The following is a 25,896-nucleotide window of genomic DNA, read 5'->3' as shown; positions in this document are numbered from 1 at the left end:
TTTAAAAAAATGTCTTCAGTATTGATAAGACCAGGAAAAGGAGTGTGATCCATCTTGATTTGTGCTGGACCCTACTTGTTATGTGCTCGTGATTCAGTTGTTGGGATATAGGGAGCTCCTATACTTCTGGTAACTGAATATTCTGCTGTGCCATCTGTAACTGCTGCTGTTTTATTTTATGAACTCAGAAATAACACACTGCTAATTTCTCATGCATCAAACAGGAATGGTTTCTGTGATTTACTTGAAGATCTTAACTATGTGGAATACAGCGAGGAAGATTACCTGGAAGAGGGAAATAGCATCTTAGTGCTCAGCTTACCATGTGCAGGCAGATACATGTAGGAAAGCTATGAAATGCATCCCCCACCCTGGGAAAACCTCTGACCAGAGCTTGTCCCTCCTTAGGCCCCAGAGCAAAATAACCACAACACGAAAAATTGCATTAATGGGGGGGGAAAGGGGGAGGCTTAATAGGGCTGTTTGTGCTTTCTGATGACTTTTTGTGTGGTGGTTTGGTTTTATGTGTTGTTTTTCTTTTACTTTTTAAATTTTTACTGCTCTCTTGAGTGTTACTCTCTGTCACTCGTAGTATCTTTCTTGATTTGTACATCAATCCTTGATTGCATGGCACTTAGTTCTGTAGCTGTGGTAGCTACCAAAAGATGGACTTTGTGGGAACAGATGGTGCACTTGGCTCACGATGAAAATAGTTGGGAATTTTTAATGTTGATTCACAAAATATTTAGTTCCATTTTTCCATAAAATCACCCAAAATAAATCTGTTTTTTTCCCCCCTATAGACAAGTTACCATTTCCAGATTTCTGATATATAAGGGGAGCAAACTGTTGGTGGTAGTGTCATAACTAGGAAAATTTGGGAAATCCTGTTTTCTGCTGAAATTTCGTGGTGTGGGTGTGAAGCTTTACCTTGAGGAAATCTAGGGATGTTGCTTTATTTTGTAATAATTTAAGTCTTTATGGGCTGTCCATGTGTTTCCTGACACATGCCAGGAAATTTCTGCTGTTGCTGTGTGGTTGTTTAGGTGGACATTGAAGTTGCTCGACTGCAAGGTATTTTAAGGATTGTGATACAGTGTGATAGCCTGATAAAGCATCATTGCAGTTGTTTCCCAGTGGGAAGGTCTCTCCTGCCTGGTGAGAACTAGGAGTGGAGGAGGCATGTTAGGAGTTAAGGTGGGGAAAGATTGATGTTGAATTGTCATGATACAAAGTCCTTTTCCTTTGCTGTTTGACCTACGTTATTGCTCTCTATAAAACGTGTATTAATTGTGTGTGTATGTGCATACGTAAAATATATGTACATGAACTGTACTTGTGTGTATATACATGTATGATATCTAGAGGATTTCTTGTGTGGAAAAGAAGCATAAGAAAACCTGACAGTACCTGAAGACGTTTTAGATTTTGGATTAACTGAACTATGTGAAATCCTAACACTTCCCTGTGGCATTTTAGATTACCTGCTATGGAGTAAAAGAGTTTTAAGAACAGATTAATTTTTCTATCTGAAAAATGCTGTTCTAAAAGGATTTTAATGGTAAATATGAGATATGGGAAATAGGGAACACTGTGTTGCCATAAAATGGATATTATTGGACACAAAGGGGATCCTTTATCCCTTTTGTACTTTCCCCTCCAATTTAGGGTTAATTGAAGTTCTGAGAAACAAATTACTGAATTTCCTTCTGGTTTAACTTGAGGTCGTTTGAGGATCTGAATGGCATGTTCTCCCTGCAGGAGGGCTCCTGAGGCCTTACCAGGTGGCCTTTGTCACATGGACTGTGACCCAGACAGTTATTTCGAGCACTTTAAATCCAGTAAGGCTCTGTTAAATGGGATCAATGTAAGTCAGCAAGCCTAGCTGCAACTTAGGTTTTCTTTACATAATCAAGGCATTTGCTTCTGGTAATACTTACTGTTTGTGAAGGAGGAAGGCTTGGACAAATACAGTTTAAATGGTCTTCAGAAGTTCTTGTGCCTTACTGTAGTTTAAAATGTTAAGAAAAAGCTTGTTTATAGTTGCAGACTTTCAGTATTGTGTTGCGAGTTGTTCCAGCATTGTCTAAAGTAGTGTAAAAAATTATATGGTAATGATTCTTGTGTTACAGATTTTTTCCATTTCTGTAGTGTAGGTAAAATGTGACTTTCCATAAAATGTAACTTTCCATAACCAAACTAAACTCTTAGAAAACTGTGCATCAAATAGCCCAAACGTATTTAAAACAAGCACTGCAAGATATTTAATGCCATCATTCAAGAGACTGTATTGAAAGAGTCACACTTAAAATAGTTTCTCAGTGGTTTATTGTAAATTGGGAAGTGAAAAGCCACTTTTTGCCTTCTTATTTTAACTGTCAAATGGATGAAGAAGGGATTTGTGTTTGTGATGTTGCATTTTGGACTGCAGTCCAAAAATCCTGGAATGGGTGGGTGGAGAACAAAAAAGAAATTTCCTTCAGGTGGGAAATGTCCTGGTATGGTTGATTGTTAATTAAGTAACAGTGCTTATTAAATAGCAGTTCTCTTTTTTTTTATTATTATTATTTTATTTATTGCCCTGTGGTCTGAATATGTTAGAATACTTCTGGGTTTTGACATAGTGGCTTGTGGACATTTTCTCAACTCTCTAGGCTGCTGAGTTTTGCTGTGGAGAGTGAGAACTGTGTGGCTCTGTCTACATAAGAAACTGCTCACATCTGATTAAGATCCAAGCCTGTTTCCAGATGACATCTGGAAACATTTTGACCTGCTAGTGGAGGGCTGTTCCTGACCTAATTAGCTTGGTGTTTTAGCTAGCTCTCTGCTGCTTGGTGATTTTGTTCCTTTTGACTTCATCTGGTTTATACTCCTCACTGAATGTTACCATTTAGGGTACTAAAGTTTAAAACAAAATTAGATTTTACAATCTGCTACTTTTCCAGTCAATGTTTCAGTACTTCTAAAATTTCATATATGTAATCATTGGTTATTCAAAGTACAAAGAGTTGAATAATTCAACAGCTGTATGGTTTGCACATGTCAAGATGATACAAAGGAGGGGGATGATCAATCTAAGTCTTTTTTCCTGTGCTGTAGGACAAAGCACTGCTTCTTCCTCTGCTTCTTCCTCTTAACTACGTGACGAGTTTCTTCTAGTTCTGGCTGAGTGCTTCTTTTCAAGAGGTGGCATTTCTAAAGGGTAAATGTTACTTGTGAGGTAGACTGTATGCTGTATTAAGGTATTTATATTTTCATTTCTTTCAACTCTGCTTAAAAAACAAAGGCTGCCACTATTTCTTCATATGCACAAGGAAAATATTTTTGAGTTGCTGTGCAAAACTGGTCAAATAAAATTTAAACAAGCTCCAGCAAATGCATACTGTGTATCTTTTCAGTACAGACAAATAAAACTGAAGGGAAACAAGTGGTGACTCAGTTAATTTCTGTTTGCTTGAACAGAAGGGACGATAATAAATTCTTGGAGTATAATACAGATTTCAAGAAAGTTCATATGAAAGAAAACTGTTTTCAGTGCAGCAGAAGTACTTCCTGGTTGAAACAAGTCCATTCTTAAGATAGTAAAAACTAAACAAATGCTCTTATATGGCTTGAAAAGACATTTTTTTCCTTTCCAATGTGCATGCATATCATTTACACTGTATTTGGTGTTAACATTGTAATATTGGGTTGAAATAGTAAAATTGGTAGGGGCAGTAAGGTTTTTCTTGGTTTTTTTCAAACGTATGAACGCAGTGGAACAGATGTTCAGAACAGCATGGAATATTCCTTCTTCCCCGTCCCACCATCCCTTTCACACCGAGCCATCTGGAAGGGACTATGAGCAGGATGAGCAGCCATCACGCTAAGAACAAGATTAACGTGTCGGCATCTTTTGTTGATACTTTAAACTGGGCACTGTTTGTTCAGCAGAAAGAAACAATGTGAGGTCTCATTATTGTGTGTGCTTAGATTATTCGTGTGGATATGGAAAGAAGGCAGAAGAGAAAATAAATTCAGATATACGTATTTGTGAAAACACTTCTGTATGTATTTTTCCAGAGTTCTTCAGTCCACGCTCTTCATGTACTTTGTTTTTTTACCTTGATTTTTTTTTTTTTTTTACAGCAACAAGTACACCACGTGTGGATGTCTTTCAGGTTACTCAGTTGGATTTCTTTAGTACCCTTTAGCCTTATATGTTTTGAGAGAAAGTGTAAATTAGTGTTTTGGCTTAATGAACAAAATTTTGGTTAGAGAAAGGACAGCTTATGGACTAGAAATGAGAGACTCTAGTCATGTGTGAAGGTGCCCTGGATCATCTGTATTCTGATACAGAATGAGAAGAAAAGGGTGGGTGGATCCAATGCTGGCAAAGTGATTGGATTCAGTACAGCGAGCTATTGTATTGTGCAATTTGTGAAATTCCAGTAGATTTCAGGTCAGCAACTCGCTTTTTAAATAGGTATCTTAGTAACATTAAGTGTATCAAGGAAGACTAAAATGTGTTTCTGAAGAAGAAATTGTATTTAAAAGCTTAACACACAGGTTCAGTGGGACCACAGTGTTTTTCTTCCATTGTTTTGTGTTTCTTTCAATGAAGAGAGTTTTAAGAAATGGAAATCTGAAATTAGATTCAGGAAGGCTATTTGAAAATGAGATACTTAAAGCCTGAAACTACTACTACTGTAGTGCTTTAAGTTATTCTAAGTGAGAAAGTAATCAGAAGAAAGTGACAAAACTCAAGATCTCCAGCTTTCAGATCTCAGTTTTCAGAGAAAGATAAGCATGAGAAAAAGAAGAGACTTTAAAACTAGGTGAGGGATATTTATAGATGTTCTGAGGAAAGCTTATCCTGTGAAGAAATAGAGCAGTGAAATAAAGTAAATACTAGTGTTTTAAAAAAAAGTACATCAACATGAAAAACATACTGTGTATATGTTTTCTTGTATTTTTATAAAACCATAAAGCATCTTTTAAAAGTATGAAGATTTAAATGACAGGTAAAAAGATCCAATGTAATTTACTGGCAAAGATTTTTGCATATTGGGCAGTGGAAGAAATTCTGTGAGTATAAATTGCAGAATCCATTAATTTGGACAGTGAGAAAACTTAATACAGGAAATTCATTCTGTATTCCCTAGGTATGTTGTAGTTGGGCCTGAAAAGTTGTATACCTGGAAATGGAGATAAACCAGTGCAGTAACTTCAGTTACTGTCTTCACTAGCAGAGAGTGAGAAATACCTTTATTTCTCCCTTTAACAATGATGAAGCCATTTATTGGATGATATGTATATAATCCCTTATTTGGAGCAGGAGATGAAACTTCATAATCTGTGTGCACTTCATAATGATAAGATTTTTATTTCCTTAGAAGCTGCTGGGAAAAATACTGTGAAGGGGAAAAGTTACTCTTGGGATTGTAGCTTTGTAATATTTAATTTCTGTTGAGATGAAAAAGTTAGTGCAGTAACTTTGAAGTGGTCCCTCAGTCTTGTTCACTGAGGCACTCTTGCTTGGCAGTGAACTGTAGATACAAGTACTTAAGTAGAACTTAATGAGACTTTTGACACTAGTACAGAATGGCAGGTGCACAGAGATAATTTTGAACTACAGGCAACGCGAAGATGGGGTTGTAAAACAAAGGTAAAAAGCCCCCCAAAATACCCATCCTGGAAGTTTTGGAGAAAACAAGCCATATTTCTGACTTCATAGTTTTTGATAGTATTTGAAAACCTCTTATATTACAGTCTGCACTCTCAGGGAAAGAATAGCTACTTAATTTCAGGTTAAATCAGTCTCAGGGCCTCCTTTTTCCTGTATTAGTGAATGTTCTCTCTTCTATGCTTGTTTAGAGTTAATGTGAAATATTGATGAGAGCTAAATTTGAGGTACTTGTAAATGTTCAATACTGTGAAGATCAATTTGCTTTTTTCTCTCCCAGCCTTTTAATTTGTGCAATTTCTGAATTAATGCCTTCACCTTTTAATGGGTCTACAAACTTTTGTGATGCAGGCCCACTGTGTTAAGAGGTCTGCCTTCTACATTTTTTTGAAGGTGTAGAAGGTTGACTAGGAAAATATATATCCATGAAGTTTATTTAGGTTGTAAATAAATAAAACTAAACAATGTCTCCCTTCTCCTGTTGTCCTTTCTCTTGTCATCGCTTAATGTCTTGATTTCCTTCATAACATCATTGGACCATAAAATCTGCCCTGAAGATCTCAGCACAGACAAAACCTCCGCCAAATAAAGAAAAACAACCGCCCAAGTTGGTGAACCTTCAGAAATAGCTCATTGCAACAGACATTAAAAAGCTCTATTAAAGAAACAAAATAGCTTTAGGGATTTCTGTGCTTATTTCATCATTGCTAATACTTAAGTTGGTATGATGAGAGGGAAGATCAGAAGTGGTGGTCTGATGCAAAAAAGAAAAAACTGTGGTTTTATGAGGTGAAATGCAGTTCTAGATTCACACACTGAAATTAAGGTGTGTGCATAGCAGAGCTTACACATGAGGTGTTTGAGCTCACTGTGTCATTCTTGTATCTATCAAGAGATGCAGTGATTTAGTTGCTCTCTGGGCTTTTGCTTAAGTTTGAATGGAATCCCGTCTGGTACATTACTTATAACAAGCTGCATATTCAATCCATCTCTTGTTGTTCTTCTCCGTAGAAGGAGAATTGTGGTATGTTCTCTTTCTGTAGAGGTCTGTGAGATTCAAAAATGAAAAGCTTTAAAGCTCTCTGAAATAATAGAATGTATTCATGTATTTTTTTCATGTAAAGAAAGCTCTTTTTCATGGTAAAATGTTTAGCTTTGTTGTATTTTACTGGAGGATATAAGAAATCTCTGAAGGGCTTAAAAAATGGATTGAACAGTGTCTTTGAGAAAATGTAATAAGTAAACATTAACAAGTAAAGGGTCTGTTTAATGAATTGGCAGTTGTTTTGTGGTATTAGTGAATATATAAAGAACCATGAAATTCAGCTGCACATTTTTAGCACTAGTGTAAATTGCAGTACCTTTTTGGGGATGTGAAAGGACAAAAGGCAGGTTTCGGGGACAGCTGGTGCTTTGAGTTTTTTGCCAGTTGCTCAAATACTTGAAAAACCCAGCTTGTCTCTTACAATAGGCATGCTCTGCTGTTGTTTGGAAAGATTGTACATTGTGTTTGTCATCTTTCGTGTTTGTTACTGTACAGCTGCTTTCTATATGATTTTTTAAAAATCTGACTTGCCAAGGCAATGTCAGATTTCTTGCATGCTGTTTAACAGCTGTTGTCCAGAGGAAGGTGGTCTGACTTGACCCTGTGAGTATTCCTATGACTGCAGGGAAAGAAAAGCAAAAATGCTTTGATTAAGTCTTTCTGTACCACACTTGCCTCTACAGCAATAACTACTGGGATAAGTGCCTTCTAATTTTAAGACAAAAGGCAGTTGTGCAAGTAGTTGTTGGGAGGGAGGGGGAGAAAGAAGAAAAAGGGAGGTGAGGATACTGAGAGACTGTGTAAAATCTGAATTTTAATGGGTTGATCTAAGCTAGTTGAAGGTTCCGATGCCCTTTCCTTTCAGAATGTGTGTGGAAGTAGAGTTGCTGATGCCTGTAGGGTTTGGAGAGTGGTGTCCATTTGTACTCAAGTCAGAGTTCAGTCCAGCTAGATGTCTCATCCAATCTATGTCCAATGAGGCACGCGTGGATTTAGTGAGATGTTAAGCGACATTTCACCCTCTTAGTTTTCTTCTTTCTCCTTTTGACTCCTCCCATTTTTATGGTCTGATGTTAATGTCTCATACATTTCAACTGCAGCCAGGTGTACGTATGCAATATAGCATCTTTCTAGGTCCTTCATCTCTTGTGCCAGATGCAGCTGCTGGTTTAAAGCCAGCTGTCAAACATGGGTGGCTCTGCACAGGGAGTGGAGTTGGACCTATTTATCCCAGTTGTAAGTCTCTGGCTTCATTGTGTACTTAGCTGGGCAACAATGTGTAAAAGAAAATAATTATAAACTTATGATTGGGACCAATCTTCTGAACTGACACAATTTTTGAAAATAATAACTTTTTTGCCTTAGATTTTTCATTTATTTGTGGATGGAAGGTGTGCTGGTTTTGGTTGGGGTTAATTTTCTTCATGGTGGCTAGTAGGGACTCTGTTTTAGATTTGTGCCGAACAGAGGGTTGATAATATATAGCTGAGCAGGGCTTACACAGATCCAAGGCCTTTTCTACTTTTTGTTACAGCCATCCTGGTGAGGAAGTTGGGGGTGTATGGGGAGGTTGGGAGGAGACACACCTGGGACAGGTGACCCCAGCTGACCAAAGGGGTATTCTGTCGGAGGCATGTTTTAGGGATTCTGGATGAGGCATCCTGGGAAATGAAGTCCCGAGTGTACTCCCACGCACGTGGGCAGTGAGATACCCCATGGCGATTGGTCAGGGGAGTCACGTGTTGCTTTGAAGTGCTTATAAAAGGCGTTGTTTGCTTCCAATAAATGGGTTTGGTTGATGGACCCCCAACCAGCCGGGTCTGTGTGGGTTTATTATTTATTATATTAAAAAAGCCATAGTATTCCAGACCAGATGACCTCATGCTTAGTATATAAAGCTAAGGGAAGGAGGAGGAAAGGGGGATGTTTGCAGCGATGGTGTTTGTCTTCCTAAGTCACCATTATGCATGATGAGACCCTGCTGTCCTGGAGATGGCTGAATACCTGCCTGACCGTGGGAAGCAGTGAATTAATTCCTTGTTTTGCTTTGCTTGTGTGTGTGGCTTTTGCTTTCCCTTCATTCCAACCCATGAGTTTTCTATCTTTTTGATTCTCTCCCTGATCCAGCTGGTGGGGGAGTGAGTGAGCGGCTGTGTGGGCCTTGGTTGGTGGCTGGGGTTAAACCATGACAGGAGGGAAGTTACTAACCTCTGTGTTGTAAAATTGAATATAATTTGCTGAATCCCAGTGTGTTTAGTACAGTGACATCACAATGCATATCTTGCCTAGTAATAAACTGTGACTGAATGTGACTCGAAATAGGTGGAAGATGAATGTGGAAGGCAGTGGAACTGCCATTGCAAATTCTTGTTTTCTGCACCTAGTAACACAGTCTCCTCTGCCTGGCTGAGCCTCATGAAGACCCTGTAATTCAGTGTCTTATTTTGTCTTGATTTCTTTTTTTAAACTCTTGTTACATAGGTTTTGAAATAAATTTAGCCTCATTTCTCATGAATTTTTCTTTACAAAAGATTAAGTTCATCGGTTGTATGTGGTGAAGAAAAGGGTGGTAGTGCTTTTTAGCGCAAGGGCACAAGCTTTTTACTTACTGATGGGTTAGTATCTGAATAGGTCTGTAAGTGCTTGATTCAGATAGGTAAAGATTTTAAATTAGAAGAAACTTATTGCAATTGCAGAGTTTTTTTATTTTTCCTCTGATCAGGAACGGGTAATGGATTGCTTAATTTGTTGCATATATTTACTCATCAGTGTTCAGTTTACTTTGTGGAATTAAACCTCATACTGAAATGAGGTAGCTACATAGTAATTTAAATCATGCATTCAAATATGAAAGTTGTTTATTTCCCGCTACTGTCAGCCCAGCTGTGTGGTTTAGCCTACTTTGTAAAGAAATGTCTTGGGTTGGTCTTTCACCTCCCTTGGTAGCTCTTGAACCTACTGGACCATTTTGTAAAGAATTGATGAGAAAACGAAAAGCTCAAATAGTGGTTGTATGTTTTCTTCAAATTAGCTTTTATAGGCAAGGAAGAACATTATGTGGAGAAGGGACTTAAATTAGAGCTCCTGGTGAAAGGCATTCTGGTTGTGCTCAGTGTGGTACATGTTTTGAGAGGTAGCAAGCAATTAGCTGGGCACTGTGCAGCCAGCTTCCGACTGGGCCCAGGGTGTTGTGTGGGTTAGTGAGAAAAGGTGGGTGAACTGCAAAAGGTAGGAGTGGGGCCAGCTCTGAGAATGCTAGACAGAAAGCCATGGGGGAAACTAGGCTTTAGTCTGGTGGCCTTGTATAAAAATTTAAGTAAAATGGGTTAAAAAATGAGAGTATGAAAAATGTAGTAAAACATATTCCCAGTAATTCTCTTACAAAACTAAACCCCCGCGAACCCCAAACTTAGTAGAATGGTTGCCCTGTTCTCCAGAGAGTTTTACTGATGAATTGCACGTCAATATTAGTTCAAAGAAAGATAATTTTTTGAGATGTCAAATCACCCTTCAGTATTTCAGGAATTCTATCGTCCTACTTGTAGGGAGTCTTTTACACCTTTAATTTATATGACGGTGTTGTTCATGTTACAGAGAAAGCAAAAATTTGTAGCTTGTGAGTTGAAATAATCCTGAGATTTGGAATTGGCTGCTTTAGTGCTAATTTATGCTCCTATTAATGTATTTCTTACTAATTATGCTTTATGTGAAATGTAAGAATGAGAGAATTCCTCCTAGTGATTTTTATTTAGTTGCTACAGTGCACTAGCCTGTTTGCAGTGTGATGCTGCTAGATGTTGCTCTTTGGTAATAGTGACTTTCCAGTTTTGATCTGTTTTTGTTCAAGTTCTGAAATGTGTTTATGTTGGATATTAAGTAGTATTTTGAAATGCATCTGTTTGTAGAGGAATACAAAATCACAAAAGAGGAAGATTTTTTTTTTTTGTCAAATATAAAGTTGTTCCTCCCTTACCTCTGATGTATTGTTTAATATTTAGCAAACTCAACTGGCCTTAAAATTCTGATGTACTCAAATAAACTGTCTCATATCAAGAGATGTAAAATATAATTCAACACTACTGCTTAGAAGTCATGACCTTTTTCCTTCCTGATCTGTTATGAAATAGTTTTACGCTTAAATAATTTGCTTTTTGTTCATTGAAGTTATTAAGCTTTTAGAAATGTTTTTGAGAATAAGATATTTTAAACCTTTGAGGTGAAGTCATTACAAAAATTACTATGCAACATTTGAAAAGCAAGAAGATCTTTTTAATTTAGTAATGTGATTTTAATTAGAGAAATTGAAGCGCTACTTTAGTTGCTTTAGTTCAGTAAAAAAGAAATTTTCAATTGAGTCTTTTCCAAATGACCTTATGTCCTTGGTAACACTGTAACTTCTCATTCCATAAGATTTTGGTGCCATGTGGTCTTTAAACAGAATATTATTCATAGGAAGTACATGGGACATTGAGTTGTTGGTGTAAAAAAACAAAAGAAGTCAAATTGACTCATAATTGTGTTAATGTCATTTTAAAGAAAACTGGTTTAGACATTTTTGTAGCATGTGCTTCCCTTTTTGGGGAATTCTGTCCCGCTTGGGCATCCTTGCTCTCAAAGCTGCTCTCTGCAGGATAATGTTTTCTGTGCCACTGTGCCCTTTTGTGATGCTTTCATATCTCTTTTTGTACTTGTCTTCCCCTTCCTAGTCTTTTTTTTTCCAAGAAAGTTCTGACAACCTTAGTTATCTAGCATATATGTCTTTCTGCATCTGGCATGTTCCCAAAAGCTGTTCAGTGTGCCCATGCCCCATTCAGAGTGTCATTCAGCACCACCTGTGGAAAAGCAGCTTCTTCTTTGTGTTGCAGTTTCTTCCTTGTTCTCACTCAACCTAATTTTGAGAGGCACTTGCCTTAATGTGTCAGATGAATTAATCATTTTTACTGAACACTGTCAGAGCGGGAATGGGTCAGGGTCTGATGTAGTCAGGGGGCTGTAATGCACAGTCAGTCTGTTGGTGGCCAGCTTGCCCAGGCAGCAGGCCAGCTTGCTCCAGACAGCGATCTTTCCTGCCACTCCTGTGGGGACTGCCAGTTTTTTATAAATGCAAATGTGCCCTGAAGTCCAGTAATTCTTGTACTGCAGCACAAGTCTGTGGGTACAGTAAATATTACACCAGGTCTAAGGCAAAAAACATAGATTATCCATATGGCCTGTATCCTCTGCTGATCTGCAGCGCTCTTGTCATGTTCTGGCTTGAGTGCACAACTCCAGTGCCTTGGTAGGAATTCCATAGGAAGGCTGAGGCAAGTGCATTAGAAGAAGAAAGGTGAGTATTTTTTGTAGAAAAAGCCTGAATGTGTGCTACACTGATTCATAGCTCTTAATTTCATTTTTGTAAATATCATACATATTTGTTTGTAAATTCCAGGTTGTGAGCCATGCCTTTGGTGAAAAGGAACATTGAACCGCGGCATCTCTGCCGAGGAGCTCTGCCAGAGGGAATTACAAGTGAACTGGAATGCGTAACAAATAGTACCCTTGCTGCTATCATACGCCAGCTAAGCAGCTTAAGTAAGTATCTGTAACTTCCTGCAAGTATTTGATTCCTGATGAAAAACTGAAGAGATGAAAGGCTTTAAGATGGCTTGTTTTAAATAGAAAAATTGCAATACAGGATATTACCACTAATGTATTGTAATAATATTCTATTTCATTGCTTTTATGTTATTATATATTTTGAAGTTTATTAAAGAAGAGAAAAACCCAACCCTCTCCTCCAGAAAAGCGTTCCAAAAACCAAACAAGCGAAAAAACACCATGGGGGAGGAGGTAACCAAAACAAACCCAAACCAACAAAATCCTACAGCATAGAAAATCAGAAAATTTTTCTAAGCCGAGAGAAATTAGTGCGAAAAACAAGACTAGCACTTGAGTTCTTCTTGCCTCTTGATTCTGAAAGATGAAACCAGCAAATGCTTCTGCTTCTTGGCATTAAATGACACATTTGACTGAAATTTTAGTTTTTCTAAATGTGCTTATATTTCTTAAGCCTTCTCTTTTATATATGTGTCCGGTGAATTCATATGAATGAAATTAAACACATTGAAAAAATGGCATTTGCTGAACAAGCCTGTAGGCTCCTGTTGAGGCAAGCTAGCATCAGCTCCATACAGAGGAGCCTACACACTACACCTGTCAGGTGACACCAGCACTAGCAATTCTAGAAGCATGACTGGAGTGTTTGCAGGATGAACAATATTTTTGATGAAAGAGAGAAGAGATTTTTTTTTTTTTTTGGAGTGTGTTTAACAATCAGCAGCTGTTGTTTGTGCTAATAACTCTGGTTCTTGAAAAGAAATTACTGCTTCATCAGTTGCTTCAGTTTGTAAATGGAAGTGGTTTAAGAATATAAGAGTCTGCATGGAGCTTAGACTATGGGTGCCACTAAGTCTGGTGTTCAGTTTATGAGGATAGGAAAAAGCCTATGCTTAGGGAAAGAGAACAAGAAACACAGCATTTCCTGTTTCCAGTAGTCAGTGATTTAGGGATTTTTCTGAGCTGGAGGTCCATCTGAATCATCCTATGTAACAAGGATTTGTAAAAGTATCGTCTGTGGCATTACTTAGAGTTGTTGAAATAGGGATTGTGCTTTTTTCTTGTCTGATGACCTGTGACAGAATGTCCAACAGTAGAAGTTGATCTCTTTCTTTCTTTTGATACCTTCTTACTCTGGTAAAATGAAAAATAATGAAAGGTGATTTCATCTTGTGTATTTCCATAAAAAGTTGTGATTTTATTAATTCTTTATCGTGTTCTACTAGTGATAGCCTTTCCAGGTTGGAGTGTCCTGATCTGTTAGTACTCTTTTTGAATAGAAACTATTTTATATTGCTGATCATTGTTATTTCTGCTTTGGATATGTAAGTTAGGGTATGTTGTGGGTTTTTTAAGGTGGAGTGTTGAGGACTTCATATTCAAAACAGACTTTTTCTGTTTTATCATGATTTCCCTAAGAATTTGATTGTTGCTAAACATTGTTATTTTCAGAGGAGTTTCCAAGTGATTCTCTGATCTTTCTTGAGCAGTAGTTGCCAATTTAGTGGCTAATGTTATTTATGCTTAATTTGTGTTTGCATTGTCATTGTTTCATTTACTGTTTTCTTAGGCAGTTTCTTGGTGTTGACATCCGTATGTTTCAGAAAAGTGAGAAGAATGGCTACTGCTCTTAATTACATTAAAGGATACCTGATAAGACCTCATTTTGGTACTGCACAATGATTGCCCAAGTGTGGATAATACACTTGTCTCACTTGCTAGGAATGTCCAGCTTTCATTTATCCAGATTTGATTTTGGGGCTCATGTGTCTGTTACATTGTGTGTTCAGATCCTCTTATGATTGTTGCTGAGGAACTGGCTACTTATATCCATATTCTGAAATTTTCCCTTACTGGATCTTTTGGGTCATCAGAAGTGTTTGTAGATAGCCCCTAAAGTTCTATTAGTGTTAAGTTAAAGATCTATGCATATAAATTATATCTTCTTTGTTTTAATAGATGAATACATGGTATTTAATGAGTGAAAAGTACCACCAGCCTCATCCACAGTCATGTTTGCAGTTTTTTCTGCAGGCAGTGTTTGTTTTGCCTGTGTTTCAGGCCAAGTGGGAGCAAGGAAATGATCATAGAAAAAAGCTGTGCTGGAGCTGAAGCAGTATGTCCTGCTGACAGCATCAGAGCTTGTTGGTGTTCCCACAGCTTGAGGCATAGAGAGAGCAAGTACAGGTCTATCTCACAGTCACACTGTTTTTTTTAATGTTGCACTGTGAGTTCAGTGTGGATTTTAAAAACTGGCAGGTCTGTGCTGTTGCATACAAATTTGGCTTACTTCTGCCTTTGCTCTTTTCAGGAGACATGAACAAGTTCCTATCCAATGGGAATGTGCTCTCAGGAGAGCTTTTTTTCTCTTACGTTTTCAGATTAGGGTTCATTTCCAGCCAGCTGGCTTGGAGCACAGACAGAGTGAGCTGCATTCTGTATGAAACTGTGCACTTTCGTATAAGGCAAAATGTTGTCTGGCGACTCACCTCCACTTGGGAGGAGAGAATCTACTGCTATAGGGAGGACTGGGAGCATTTGCAGCCTGTACCTGTAAGTACTGTGATGCTTTACCTACTAAACATAATCGCGGAGCAAAGACTTGAACGCTTCCACAAAATACTCCCATGCTTTTGGCAGTGGAGTTTGGGCTGATGACTGCAAGACTTCAGCCAGTGAAAAGGCTGCTTTCTGCAACAGGATCTCTTGCAGGATGATTTTGTTCCCGAGTTTTATGTATGTGTATATATGGGGAAAAATAATAAATAGCATCTGATTGTTGTTGAGGATTAAATATTAAAAACTGTATGTCCTCCTTCATTGAACTTATCTTAATTAGAGTGCAGTCTGTACATTAACAATACTCACTGTGTTTCAAGTTGCATTACCACTTGAAATAATTCCTTTCTGTGAGTCTTGAAATATTTTGTATTTTTCATGTTTCTGACTTCTCTGGTCATTCAGATGGTACCTGTCAGGTTGAAATCTTACCTACATGGATATAAAGCATCTGAACATAGGTACAGAGCTACTTTCTTTGACCCATGTGCAAGTGATACCAAACGGTTTTTGCTGTACAACATAAAATGGAGGAAGTGTCATCTGCAGAGACTTGGAAGACTTTTTCTTTCACTCAGAGAACAATATCCACCAACTTGCCTCCTAGTATTTTCTTGGGTAGATTGGCCATTGGCTCAGAGTTTCATTGGTTTTCTTGCAGACCTGAACACACTGCATCCAGCTTTGTGTCACTCTGCTCTTTACTACTGCTGAATCAGGCTGGATTGGAAAGTTAGCTTTTTTGCCATTTAGTGTCATGCTTAGAGGTACTGTGAGAAAGCAAATGAGAATCAAGACCTAGTCAGTAACAACCTACCACTTTTGCTTGTTTAAAAAAAGGAGAGGGGGAAAGCATGAGTCTGATGTTTCTGATTAATCCAGTTACAAATGGGTGGGTGGAATCACTGTCTTCTGCTGCATATTGTGATAAAATGAGCATATCCTGGATGAATTCCAGTTTGTGGAACAACACACAGTTCTATGGGACATTTCAGTCCTTACCTAGGACCCTGAGGAGAGCAGTAGTGCAGTGCTGGCTCCTTTTCGAGCAGCCTTAGTGTCATCTTTATTCCAGTGTCTGACAGAATCAGTTAGACTGGAAAAAACCTTTGAGATCGAGTCCAACCTGTGACCAAACACTGCCGTGTCAACTAGACCATGGCACTAAGTGCCACATCCAGTCTTTCCTTAAATGCCTCCAGACACCAGAATGCCAAGTGAAATTACCTTCTTGCTTTCATAATGCATGTTCATGGCATGAAAAATGGTAACCTTTCTAATGCACTCAAAGTCTTTCTCTTGAGTGTGTTGTCCCCAGTAATTGTGTTGTGGAGCAAGGAATGCAAAGGAAAACTGTACTTTTCAGACTCAAATTATGTGAATGGAAACTAGATAGAGTAATAAACACATTGGGTTTCCAGTTTTCAGACAAGCCAGCATCATTGTTGAATTCCTTTTGTGGTACAGCACTGAGCATTTTGACTGTTGACAAAAGATACCTTTGGGGCAATGTGTTCAATGTGTTACTGCACACTTTTTTAATGCAGTATTTGAAAATTAGTTGTAATTCAGGTGATGTTTAGTCTCTGCTAGAGATGTTATATACTGGTGTGGCAAGATGATATTTCATGTAATTACTGTACAACTTGAATAGAGAGTATTATTTAAATTATTTGTGAAATACTGATCTGCAGAAATATCTCATAAAGCTTGGAAATTTATTTTGTGAGCAATGAAATATACAACTCTATGAAGACAACCTGTGAAAGTGCTACAAAGAGGTACTTTGGTTAATTGACATTAAAAACTATGGAAAGCAGGGATTTGCTGAGGCAGAATCATGACTAAATTTTCCTGAAACTACTTCAGTGGCTGGAGGGAGTCTTAGAAAGAAAGACTGCATAATTTCTTTGGTGAATTTTTAAATTATTATATACTTAATGTTTTTAAACCACTGCTTGTAGTACAGAAATCAACTCTTAAGTTAAAAGATACATGATTCTATTTCAGATAGGTTGGAGTTTTTTCCTGCTTGTTTCTGTTTAATCTAATTTAAAAGATGGTAACATAAAGTAATACTTCTCAAGTGTTTTCTATTTCTAAAATTTACTGCATCATGATAATCAGGACAGCATGTCTAATATTGCTTTACCATGTCACTGTTTTCACAGGTTGACACGGTGTCTTTCACATGTTTTAGGGTAACAAGTGTCGAAAAAAATTAAATATTAACTGAAGTATGTTCCTACTTTGGTTTCTGAAAAAGAACTGATAAACACCCATCTCCTTGACTTCTCTAGAGGTGATGTGTTTAATCCTAGAATGCAGCAGTCCTCCCTCAGCAGGCTGATTTCAATATATTAACATAAACTAACATCCATTAAAATTGATTGAGCTCTGAATACTGGTGGCTGGAGAATGTAATAACTGCTTTATTTAGCTGAAGAGTTGAAAAGCTTATTTGTTCCGTAGCTTGGAATAACATCTTCATTTGGAGCAACTAAATCAAATGGGAATTATAATTGAATCTCAACTGGCTGCTGGGAAGCACTTAGAGAACACTTTTAGTGTGCAGGTGGTTGAGCACTGGCTTAGGTAGTCCAGAGGAGTTGTGGAGCCTCTGTTCTTAGAAGTGTTCCAAACCCTGCTGGTCAGAGTCCTGGGCAACCTGCCCTGTCCAGTCGTGCTTTGAGCAGGGAAATGGGCTGGAAGATTTTCAACTTCAACTATGCTGTGGTTGTGTGACCTCTGTTTTTGGAGGGGGAGGAGGTTAGGAACGCGTAGACAGCACACCTTGTCTATCCACCTTCCACTGGCACAGGAAGCAGAGTTTGGATACACCAGAATACCTAATGTTTTGGCTTAGTTATTGGCTGATTTTACGTTTAGTGAAGAAATCTATTCCTGGTGAAGCCCTTCATTTGAAGGCAATCACATTAATTTTTTTTTTCTGTAATTCACAAACAACATTTTTGAACTTGTTTTAGTGTAGTTGTCATTCCCTTCCCCCCAAGGGGGAGAATGATCCAAGAAAGGGGCAGATCCTCTCATATTCCTAAGTGTGACTATATTTTTTTTTCCAATGATGTTCACAGGATGGGATCTTAATTGAAATTTTCATTATATTTGTACTTTTCTTTATGGAGTATTAAAGTTGGTTATAGGACCCAACTTAAAATGTCAATAATTGCTGTTCTTTTGGAAGCCACTGTCATTTAGCTGGTTAATACATATTCCATGTTGTTCCAAATATTAGACAAGGTTTCACTTTCCCCCTCCCTTCCATTTCTGCTCTTTGGACTCTTCTTGATGCAGGTCATAATTAATTCAGATGTAGGGTTTTAAAATGTATTTTTATTTAAAAAGTATGGTTAAATGCAAGAGGCAGGATTTTCCTTTCTGCAAGGAGAACTGATGGAGTGGAGATCTCTTGAGGGCTTTTGGCTACAGAAATTGTAGAGGGAGGATCTTAAAGGGAAGCAGCAGTATCTTGTAGGAGGGACTGTAGTTCAGTGAGGGCAATAAATTTAGGTGAAATAAATTTAGGTGAAAACTGAAATTTTTAGGGTAAGTTCTGGGGCAGGAGGTATTGGGGATCCGGAACCACTGATCCAGAATGGTGGAGAACTTTGGGTTGGGGCATGAAGACAATCAAACTGTAGATGAGGATACCTAGTACTTTGGGAGGTCTAGGAAAGGAATGGGGCATGCACAACGATCTGTGGACCAAGGAGCATTGGGCTTGTCATAAGGCACCTCCTGTCCACTGTAGCACTTTTAGGTTAGGGCCTGAAGCTGCAGATCTGGACTGGACTATCCACTCTCATAGTGATGAAGAACATACAGCACCTGAAAGGGAGGACAAAAAGGTTGTAAACTCCACTTTTGTGGTGCATAAATTCCATTGTGGCCGTAGGTAAATGTCAGTGCCATCTTTCTATCTCAATTGACTCCCGGGACAGCAACATGTATGCAGTGAGCATTTGTAGAGGTAAGTGGGCTGCCCTGCAGGAGGATCCTGGTTTTTATCTGTTTTTGCTCAGCCTTCATTTTGATGTTGGCTTGTGCTTATAATTAAATCTTAATGACTATGGATTGCAAGATTTTAATTTCAAAATTTACTTCAGAAGCTTTTATGGACAGCAGTAAGTTTGGGCCTTTTCATCACAAAGGCAGGTTTTAATGATCAGTTTTCTGACAATTGGCAGAATCCTGCATAAGGATTAAAATTTGCAAGTTTCTCTGTTTTTTTTTTTTTAAGTAGAAGACTAACCAGGGTGTCCAGGAGAATAGACTTCAGGCAGCATTTATAGTGTATTTTGAAATTTTTGTACAAATCTGTTGGCCAAAATTTTACTGTATGACAAACTGTGCTGTTATAGTCCTATAGCTACTTTCTATTATAACTTCATGATATTGAAGCCTTTTGTCTTGTGTTTTGTAAGCCACTAGCAAAGGGATTTCCCTGTCTGTTTTCTTATGCAGGCAAACATGCTGAAGACATATTTGGTGAATTGTTTAATGAGGCCAACAGCTTTTACATCAGAGCAAATTCCCTTCAAGACAGAATTGATCGCCTTGCTGTCAAAGTTACCCAGCTGGATTCAACGGTAGAAGAGGGTAGGTAATTGCATGAAAGCATTGAGCCAGAAGTGATGTTGACAAGACCACAGTATTAATTACACAACTATCTCTGTCTTTTTAAAGTAATCCTGTACCAATATTTTGTCTTGTTGTCTCAGTAAAGCAGGCTGGGAAAAATCATGTTAGCAGAGCAAGAGAAAGTATTCTTGAGTCTTGTAACTGCTGTCATCAGTGTTACTTCAATAAGCCCCTGTAGTAATAGAGCCACTAAGTTGCCTTTTTCACAGGGAAAACTTTTAGTTTGTAAGTATAGTAAATCCAAAATGAGTAAATCTAGTCCTTACTTGGAAATAAGTCAGAATATTGGAAAAAGTTTGAGACAGTAGATCTGTTTATTTCAGGGTGGGCTAGTCACAAACTTTATTAATAGTATCTGTTCTGTGGTCATCTAAGATCTCATAATACTCTTTATCTAAATAAGGCACTGTGTTTGCATCAACTAGGTGAAATTCTCCAATGGGTTCTAGTCACTAGAAATAGTATTTCCTTTAAAAAATTGTAATAGCTGCACTCACATGTTTTGTCATTCACTTCATAAATACACAGTGAAAACAAAGGATTTAAGTAACATTATATTGTTTGAAATCACTTATTTGGGCAGGTAAAACATGTTTCTCTGTCTGTCTCTAAAAGCTGGAATGTACATCTTTGCTTTCATGCTTCATGTCTGAGCCAGTCAGACATGTCATGTGCTCCCTGTTAGAAGATTCCTGACGTTTAGTAAAAATGTACAAGCTTGTTACATCAGGATGATAGTGCAATATTTACTCAGTAGCAGTTAATGCCACTTGTGATATATTTAATGGTACTATTTATATGGTTTATATATGGTCCTTGCCATTTATATTTGTGTAGTTTATACATTTAATACTACTGTTAGTGATAATAATAAATGTTATAGTTGGTATTTACTAATGTAATATTTAGTCTTCCATTTTAGCTTGTTACTGTCTGAAAATTATTACATGTCTGAGCGTTTTATCTGATTTTGGAACATATTAACTGTTAGAGTATCACAGCTGATCCCAGATGCCCAGAGATGTTATGGATTCCCAGTCCCTGAAAATGTTCAAGGGCAGGTTGGATGGAGCTTTGAGCAGCCTGGTCCAGTGAAAGGTGTGCCTGCCCATGGCAGTGGGGTTGGAACTAGATCATCTTTAATGTCCCTTCCAACCCAAACCACTCTGTGATTCTTTGATACAAGCACCTTTATTTTAGGTGTCAACAGCTAGAGAGGAACATTAAGTTATTATGGAATCACTATTCAGCTTAGTTTTAAAGGCATGTTGTGATGGCAATATGAGCAAACTAGATGATATTTATATACTGTAATTGTTCTGTGCTGAGGTGGATGGTGTCAGTCTTCATGACTTTTAAGTCTACCATTTTTTGGAAACTCAGTCCTCATCAGGGGTTGTTTTTGCTCTTATTTCTTTTTTTTAATGTCTCATTTGTGTTATGCAATACCTTCTGGCTAGTTTCCAGAGTTTGGAGAATAATTAAAAGCAATCTATTGGAAGGGGAGACTAGTGTATGGACTACAAGTTTAATCAGTGTTTATTTTAAATTGACAGCAGTTATTACTCTTGCATTGCTAATCATGTTTCAGATTAATAAGCTACATATACAAACTGCTGTCACTTTAATGTCAGTAGTAAATTTTATTAGCTATTTTGTAGAAGTTGAAGTCTATAACAATTCATTGCACTGTCACTAATACTCAATATATTTCTGGATAGCTTAGGCATTTAAGTAAAATGTCAATTGCTAGATTTAGGTGCATCAGTGATTTCTTACATTCTTAGCTATAACTAACAGGTCATATATAAAAATAGAATATATATAATACTACAGTTGAAAAAAATTAAAGTAATTGAGGTTACGTTTTCAAAAGCATATGAATAACTTAGGCTAAAAAGCCCCAGAAGAAGGGGATTTTTACTCTCTTGAATGTCTTCCTCTAAACAAGAATATACCAATTCAGATACATACATCTTAATTTTTTGCTATTGTAAAAGTTATGAAACAATCTAAGTGGTCTCAGAGTGAGAAGCAAGACCTCAGCACAGACATAAAAAATAGTTGAGTAGAGAAGTCTGAGTGGGACTTGGTTTCCATCATGGCAAAGGATAAAAGTGTCAGACTTCATGCCTCTCTGGTTTTTCAAGTCATCAGTATACTAAATTTTTGACCAATACTGTTCAATTACCATGTGAAATTTCTCACAGTTTATTCTTGAGACGCGATAAATTAGATGAATGGGCAAGAACTATCAGATGAAATGACAATGATAATAAAAACAGAAGAAGCCAGTGCATTTTGTTTGCACTACTGCTACAGCTTACACTCTTAGAAAACAGTTGCCTCAATTCAAGAAGTGGTTAATGCTGTTGTAGACAACTCAGTGAAGACTTCAGCATTCTGTTCAACTGCAGTCAAAAACCTGTATTTCAGGTTGCTTAAAAGTGGAGGATGATGTGGAGAGCTTACTGCCACTCTTAAATTGTGATTAGCATTAACTGGATCTTTTTAGCAATGGTCGCTTTATCTCATGGAAACTTGTATTCAGAGTGAAAGAAAACCTTGCTAAAAATGACAGGAACAGTTAAAAGCAACTGAAATCTTTCACTTGAAAAGAAAGGATGAAAAGGCTAATATTGTTTTCCCCAGAACTGTGTATGTGAAAAGCTTAAATGGAAGTATGTAACTGGACTGTACAAAGAACATAATAGTTCTCTCCACAGAGACGTGACAAAAACTTACAGTCAAGGAGTGTTCAATTATATGGAAAAACTTTGGAGCTGAAGGATGGTTAGAGAGGTGGAACTCTTTCTCACAGGAAGTTGTTCCACTCATAATTTAATCATATGTAGAATGGGGTTGAATGTTTATGGATACCATGTGTAATTATAAAACATGCTGTGTCGGAGGAATACCAGACCTTGCATTTCAGTCTTGAAGCCAGGATAAAGCTTTAAAAAGGAAAAATCATTGGACGTCTGCATGTGACAGCATTCTTGCATCATATTCCAAGACACAGTCCATGGTCCCATTATTTTAAGTGTGGTTCTGGACCAAGTGGGACTTAAATCTGTTTTATTATGGCAGTTCTTACATGCCTTTGAGCTTAAATATCATGATTATCCACTAAAGAAAAATATTCTATATTTTGCAGAAAATATTTTATGTAGCTGCTGAGAAATGGATTTTTTTTTAATCCACTTTTGTTCATTTCAGACCTGTGGTAAATGTAATTTTTTTTCTAACAGTATCCTTACAGGATATCAACATGAAAAAAGCATTCAAGAGCTCAACAATTCAAGATCAGCAGGTAGTTTCAAAGAACAGCATTCCAAACCCAGTGGCTGATATTTATAATCAGAGTGACAAACCACCACCTCTGAATATTCTTTCACCTTATAGGTAAGGAAATAGTCATTGATTATGTTCTTGTACTTTGCCCTTCATCTCCTACTTGTCTGCAGAGAATAATTACAGCAGAAGGGAGATACTGTATTGATTATGGAGATCTGATTTTTTGGGGACTTTCCTGTTTATGGAAACAAAAATTGCTATTGCCACACTTAAAATCATAAGTTGTACCTAACAAAAATCATCATATTTCAACATAAATCTTACATGGCAGCACAGGATCAGAGAGCAAGGGCCATTGATTATACAGAAAGTGAAAATAAAATAAATAATATACTGAACTGATATCTTTGGCGGCTTTATCCAGAAAGCTGGACTTGTTGCTTTTGCCTTCCCGCTGTTGTACACACACAGTCTGTACCTTTTCCTGGTTACTTACTGGTGAGTAGAAGAGCAACAAGTAGGACTACATTTGCTTTTTTCTTTTCCTGTTTCCTTATTGTTGTTCATGAAATGAGTGCAGTTTGTCTGCCTGAAGGGTTGTGGACAATGGGGTTTTACTGTGTTCTTCAGTTTTTGAGAGGTACTATGTTGTGAGGTGTCTGTATAAAACAGGCACTCAATCTGCTGTAAATTATTTGAATTTTTTTTAAGACTGATATATCAGAGCATTTGCAGTGTGTTTCATTTTTAAGAGCTTTTAATTGGAAGGTAAATTTGTTGGATCTATAATTGAAGGATGTTGTTTCTGCCACTCTTACAGATGATGGTGGTATTTGTTTATAGGCATCCAGTTAGTAAGAGTTGTTATTGATCAGCTTGAAGCTTGGATGACTGTCAAAGTAAAGTTTTGTGGGTTTAAAACATACTAATTCATGTATTCTTAGTTTTTCTTCTGCTGTGTTTCCAGGGATGATAAGAAAGATGGATTGAAGTTTTATACTGATCCTTCCTATTTTTTTGATCTTTGGAAAGAAAAAATGTTACAGGATACTGAAGATAAGCGAAAAGAAAAGAGGAGACAAAAGGTAAAAGCAGGAACATATAATAGCACATGTATGCATTGCAATTTTTTGTATGGCTGTCCAGGCATAAAAATTTCCAGGTCATACTTAGTTTCTGTGTATGGAAAGACTATTCTTCTTTATGTGTGGCTGTAGATTCACTTGGTTCCATTTTTATAGCTTATACTGTTTATTTTAAGAAGGCAGCAAATTGAATTTTAGGAGTACTGTGGTTAGTGAGCCTTTTTCCAGTATCTGCTTATTAGTACTAAGCAAAATGGCCTTGTTGTGCTTCAGAAAAAGACACTATGATGGGAGGGAGAAGGAATTTGAATTATAGTTTCCTTTATTTTCACAGTTCCTTATCTTAGCAGCATCAACTCCGGTAGCAAAACAAGAACTTATCCAGAAATAAATAATTTTGTTGTTAGTAAGATGATAATATGCAACAAAATTATTCTGTGGTTCAGCAGCAAGAGAAGATTAATTTTAGGAGTAGTATTCTTTTTTTCCTCTAAGTTTGAAAACCAGCAAAAAAAGAAGCTTTTTCATAGAAAAGATTCTGATGCAATCAAGATTTTCTTAATAGATTTTAGTTGTGAATGGAGAAATGAGTTGCTATTCCTGCAGCTTCTTTGTGGTCAATATTTCTATCAAATTGGAGGGCTTTAAGGTTTTTGAAGATAATTCTGGGGGGGGAAAAAGTGAAAAAGGAAAGTTTGAAGCAATGACTATTGCTAACATTACCTGGCAGAAGGTGCTTTTATAAATAGGTTCAATGAGAGATGAGGGATTTAAAATAAAAGGAATCTGAACAAGATATGCTGAGTGCTCAGAGGAAACAGAAGGAAGCCACTAAGTTTTCAGTACATGTGTGCATATATCCACATACATGTGTATGTGTGCATATGCATCATCCATCTTAGCATACCTATCTATACATGTCTGTATGTAAGCAGGTATCATTATATGTGTATAATCATGTATAATACATGTGTGTACAGAATGTCTAGTACATTAATATGCATGCTAATGTATATTTGTATATATACATCACACATGTAATACAACTGTGTATATATATGCCAGTATATATGGTACCTGCTTGTAGGGCATGACTGGGAAGCTTTGCTATTTCATTAGAATAAATTCTATTAATTCCTTCTTCCTTTTGCTGGACAAAACTTTCTGACTACAGAATTTTTAAACAAAACCTGAAGACTTGGTTTAACTAAAAGATTTAGTGAATTCATGGCTTTAAAAATCCTGGAGGAAATAAATAAAGTCTCCCTGTTATGATTATGAGTCAAAACATTTTATGTTTTGGCAGGTGTCTCAGTATTGAAATATTGCATAGAATTGAAAAAGCTGGGTAGGCATCTTCAATAGTTATATATAGCAAAGTATTAGAAAATATTCAGTTGGTTATTTGTGTGGTTGTATAGAAATGCAATTTCTATACAATGCAAGATTATATTCCCACTATATTCTCAGTATGATTAGTCATAGAGCTGATTGAAAGACTGGAATTAATTAAAGCAGCTCTCATTCTGTAGTTTAGTTGGTGGTTTTTTTTAGATTTCATTCAGTATTTCTTTATGAAAAATATATAGAGATAATAGCAGCCTTTCCTCCTACCTTTTTCCCTCAAGTTTAGATATTTTCACTAGGGAGGGGAAGAAAAAGAAACTATCAACTGCTAGCTTTTTCATTCTGATTTACTGTTAAAAAGGAAAAATACAAATGCTTCTGTAAAAAATTATAGTATTGCTTGATTTTTTTTTTTTATTCCTTTAGAAAGATTTCTACAAAACTATATTTATAAATTTGCTCTTAGACTTTATCTAAGGCAACACATCCCACTTATCTCTATCCATGGTATATCTTTTTTTGTAGATTTTAATTGTCCTATTACAATCTACAAACCAAATGTAAATGTGCTCAATTCCAATTGTGTAGGATTATAACCATACATCACAGAAATACGCCTTGATAAATTCTAGCTGAAGTGT

General features: G+C 37.0%; 1 protein-coding gene across 3 annotated transcripts in view; it reads left to right on the top strand.

Moving 5' to 3' along the window:
- Nucleotides 1-25,896, top strand: part of WASF3 (WASP family member 3) — a 70,701-nt gene that overhangs the window by 31,185 nt on the left and 13,620 nt on the right. For 2 of the 3 annotated variants that reach the window (XM_051779042.1, XM_051779041.1), the window contains exons 3-6: nt 12,139-12,281; nt 19,350-19,484; nt 22,778-22,931; nt 23,791-23,908. In XM_051779042.1, the coding sequence (XP_051635002.1) occupies nt 12,149-12,281; nt 19,350-19,484; nt 22,778-22,931; nt 23,791-23,908 (540 nt within the window). In that variant the 5' untranslated portion in view covers nt 12,139-12,148. The remainder of the gene's footprint in view (nt 1-12,138; nt 12,282-19,349; nt 19,485-22,777; nt 22,932-23,790; nt 23,909-25,896) is intronic. The other variant, XM_051779043.1, reaches the window with a different exon arrangement.

This window comes from Manacus candei, unplaced genomic scaffold, assembly GCF_025592945.1.
Source record: "Manacus candei isolate 608988 ecotype Guabito, Panama unplaced genomic scaffold, ASM2559294v1 h1tg000014l, whole genome shotgun sequence".
Lineage (NCBI taxonomy): Eukaryota > Metazoa > Chordata > Aves > Passeriformes > Pipridae > Manacus > Manacus candei.
This window is presented reverse-complemented; position numbering and strand designations above follow the sequence as displayed.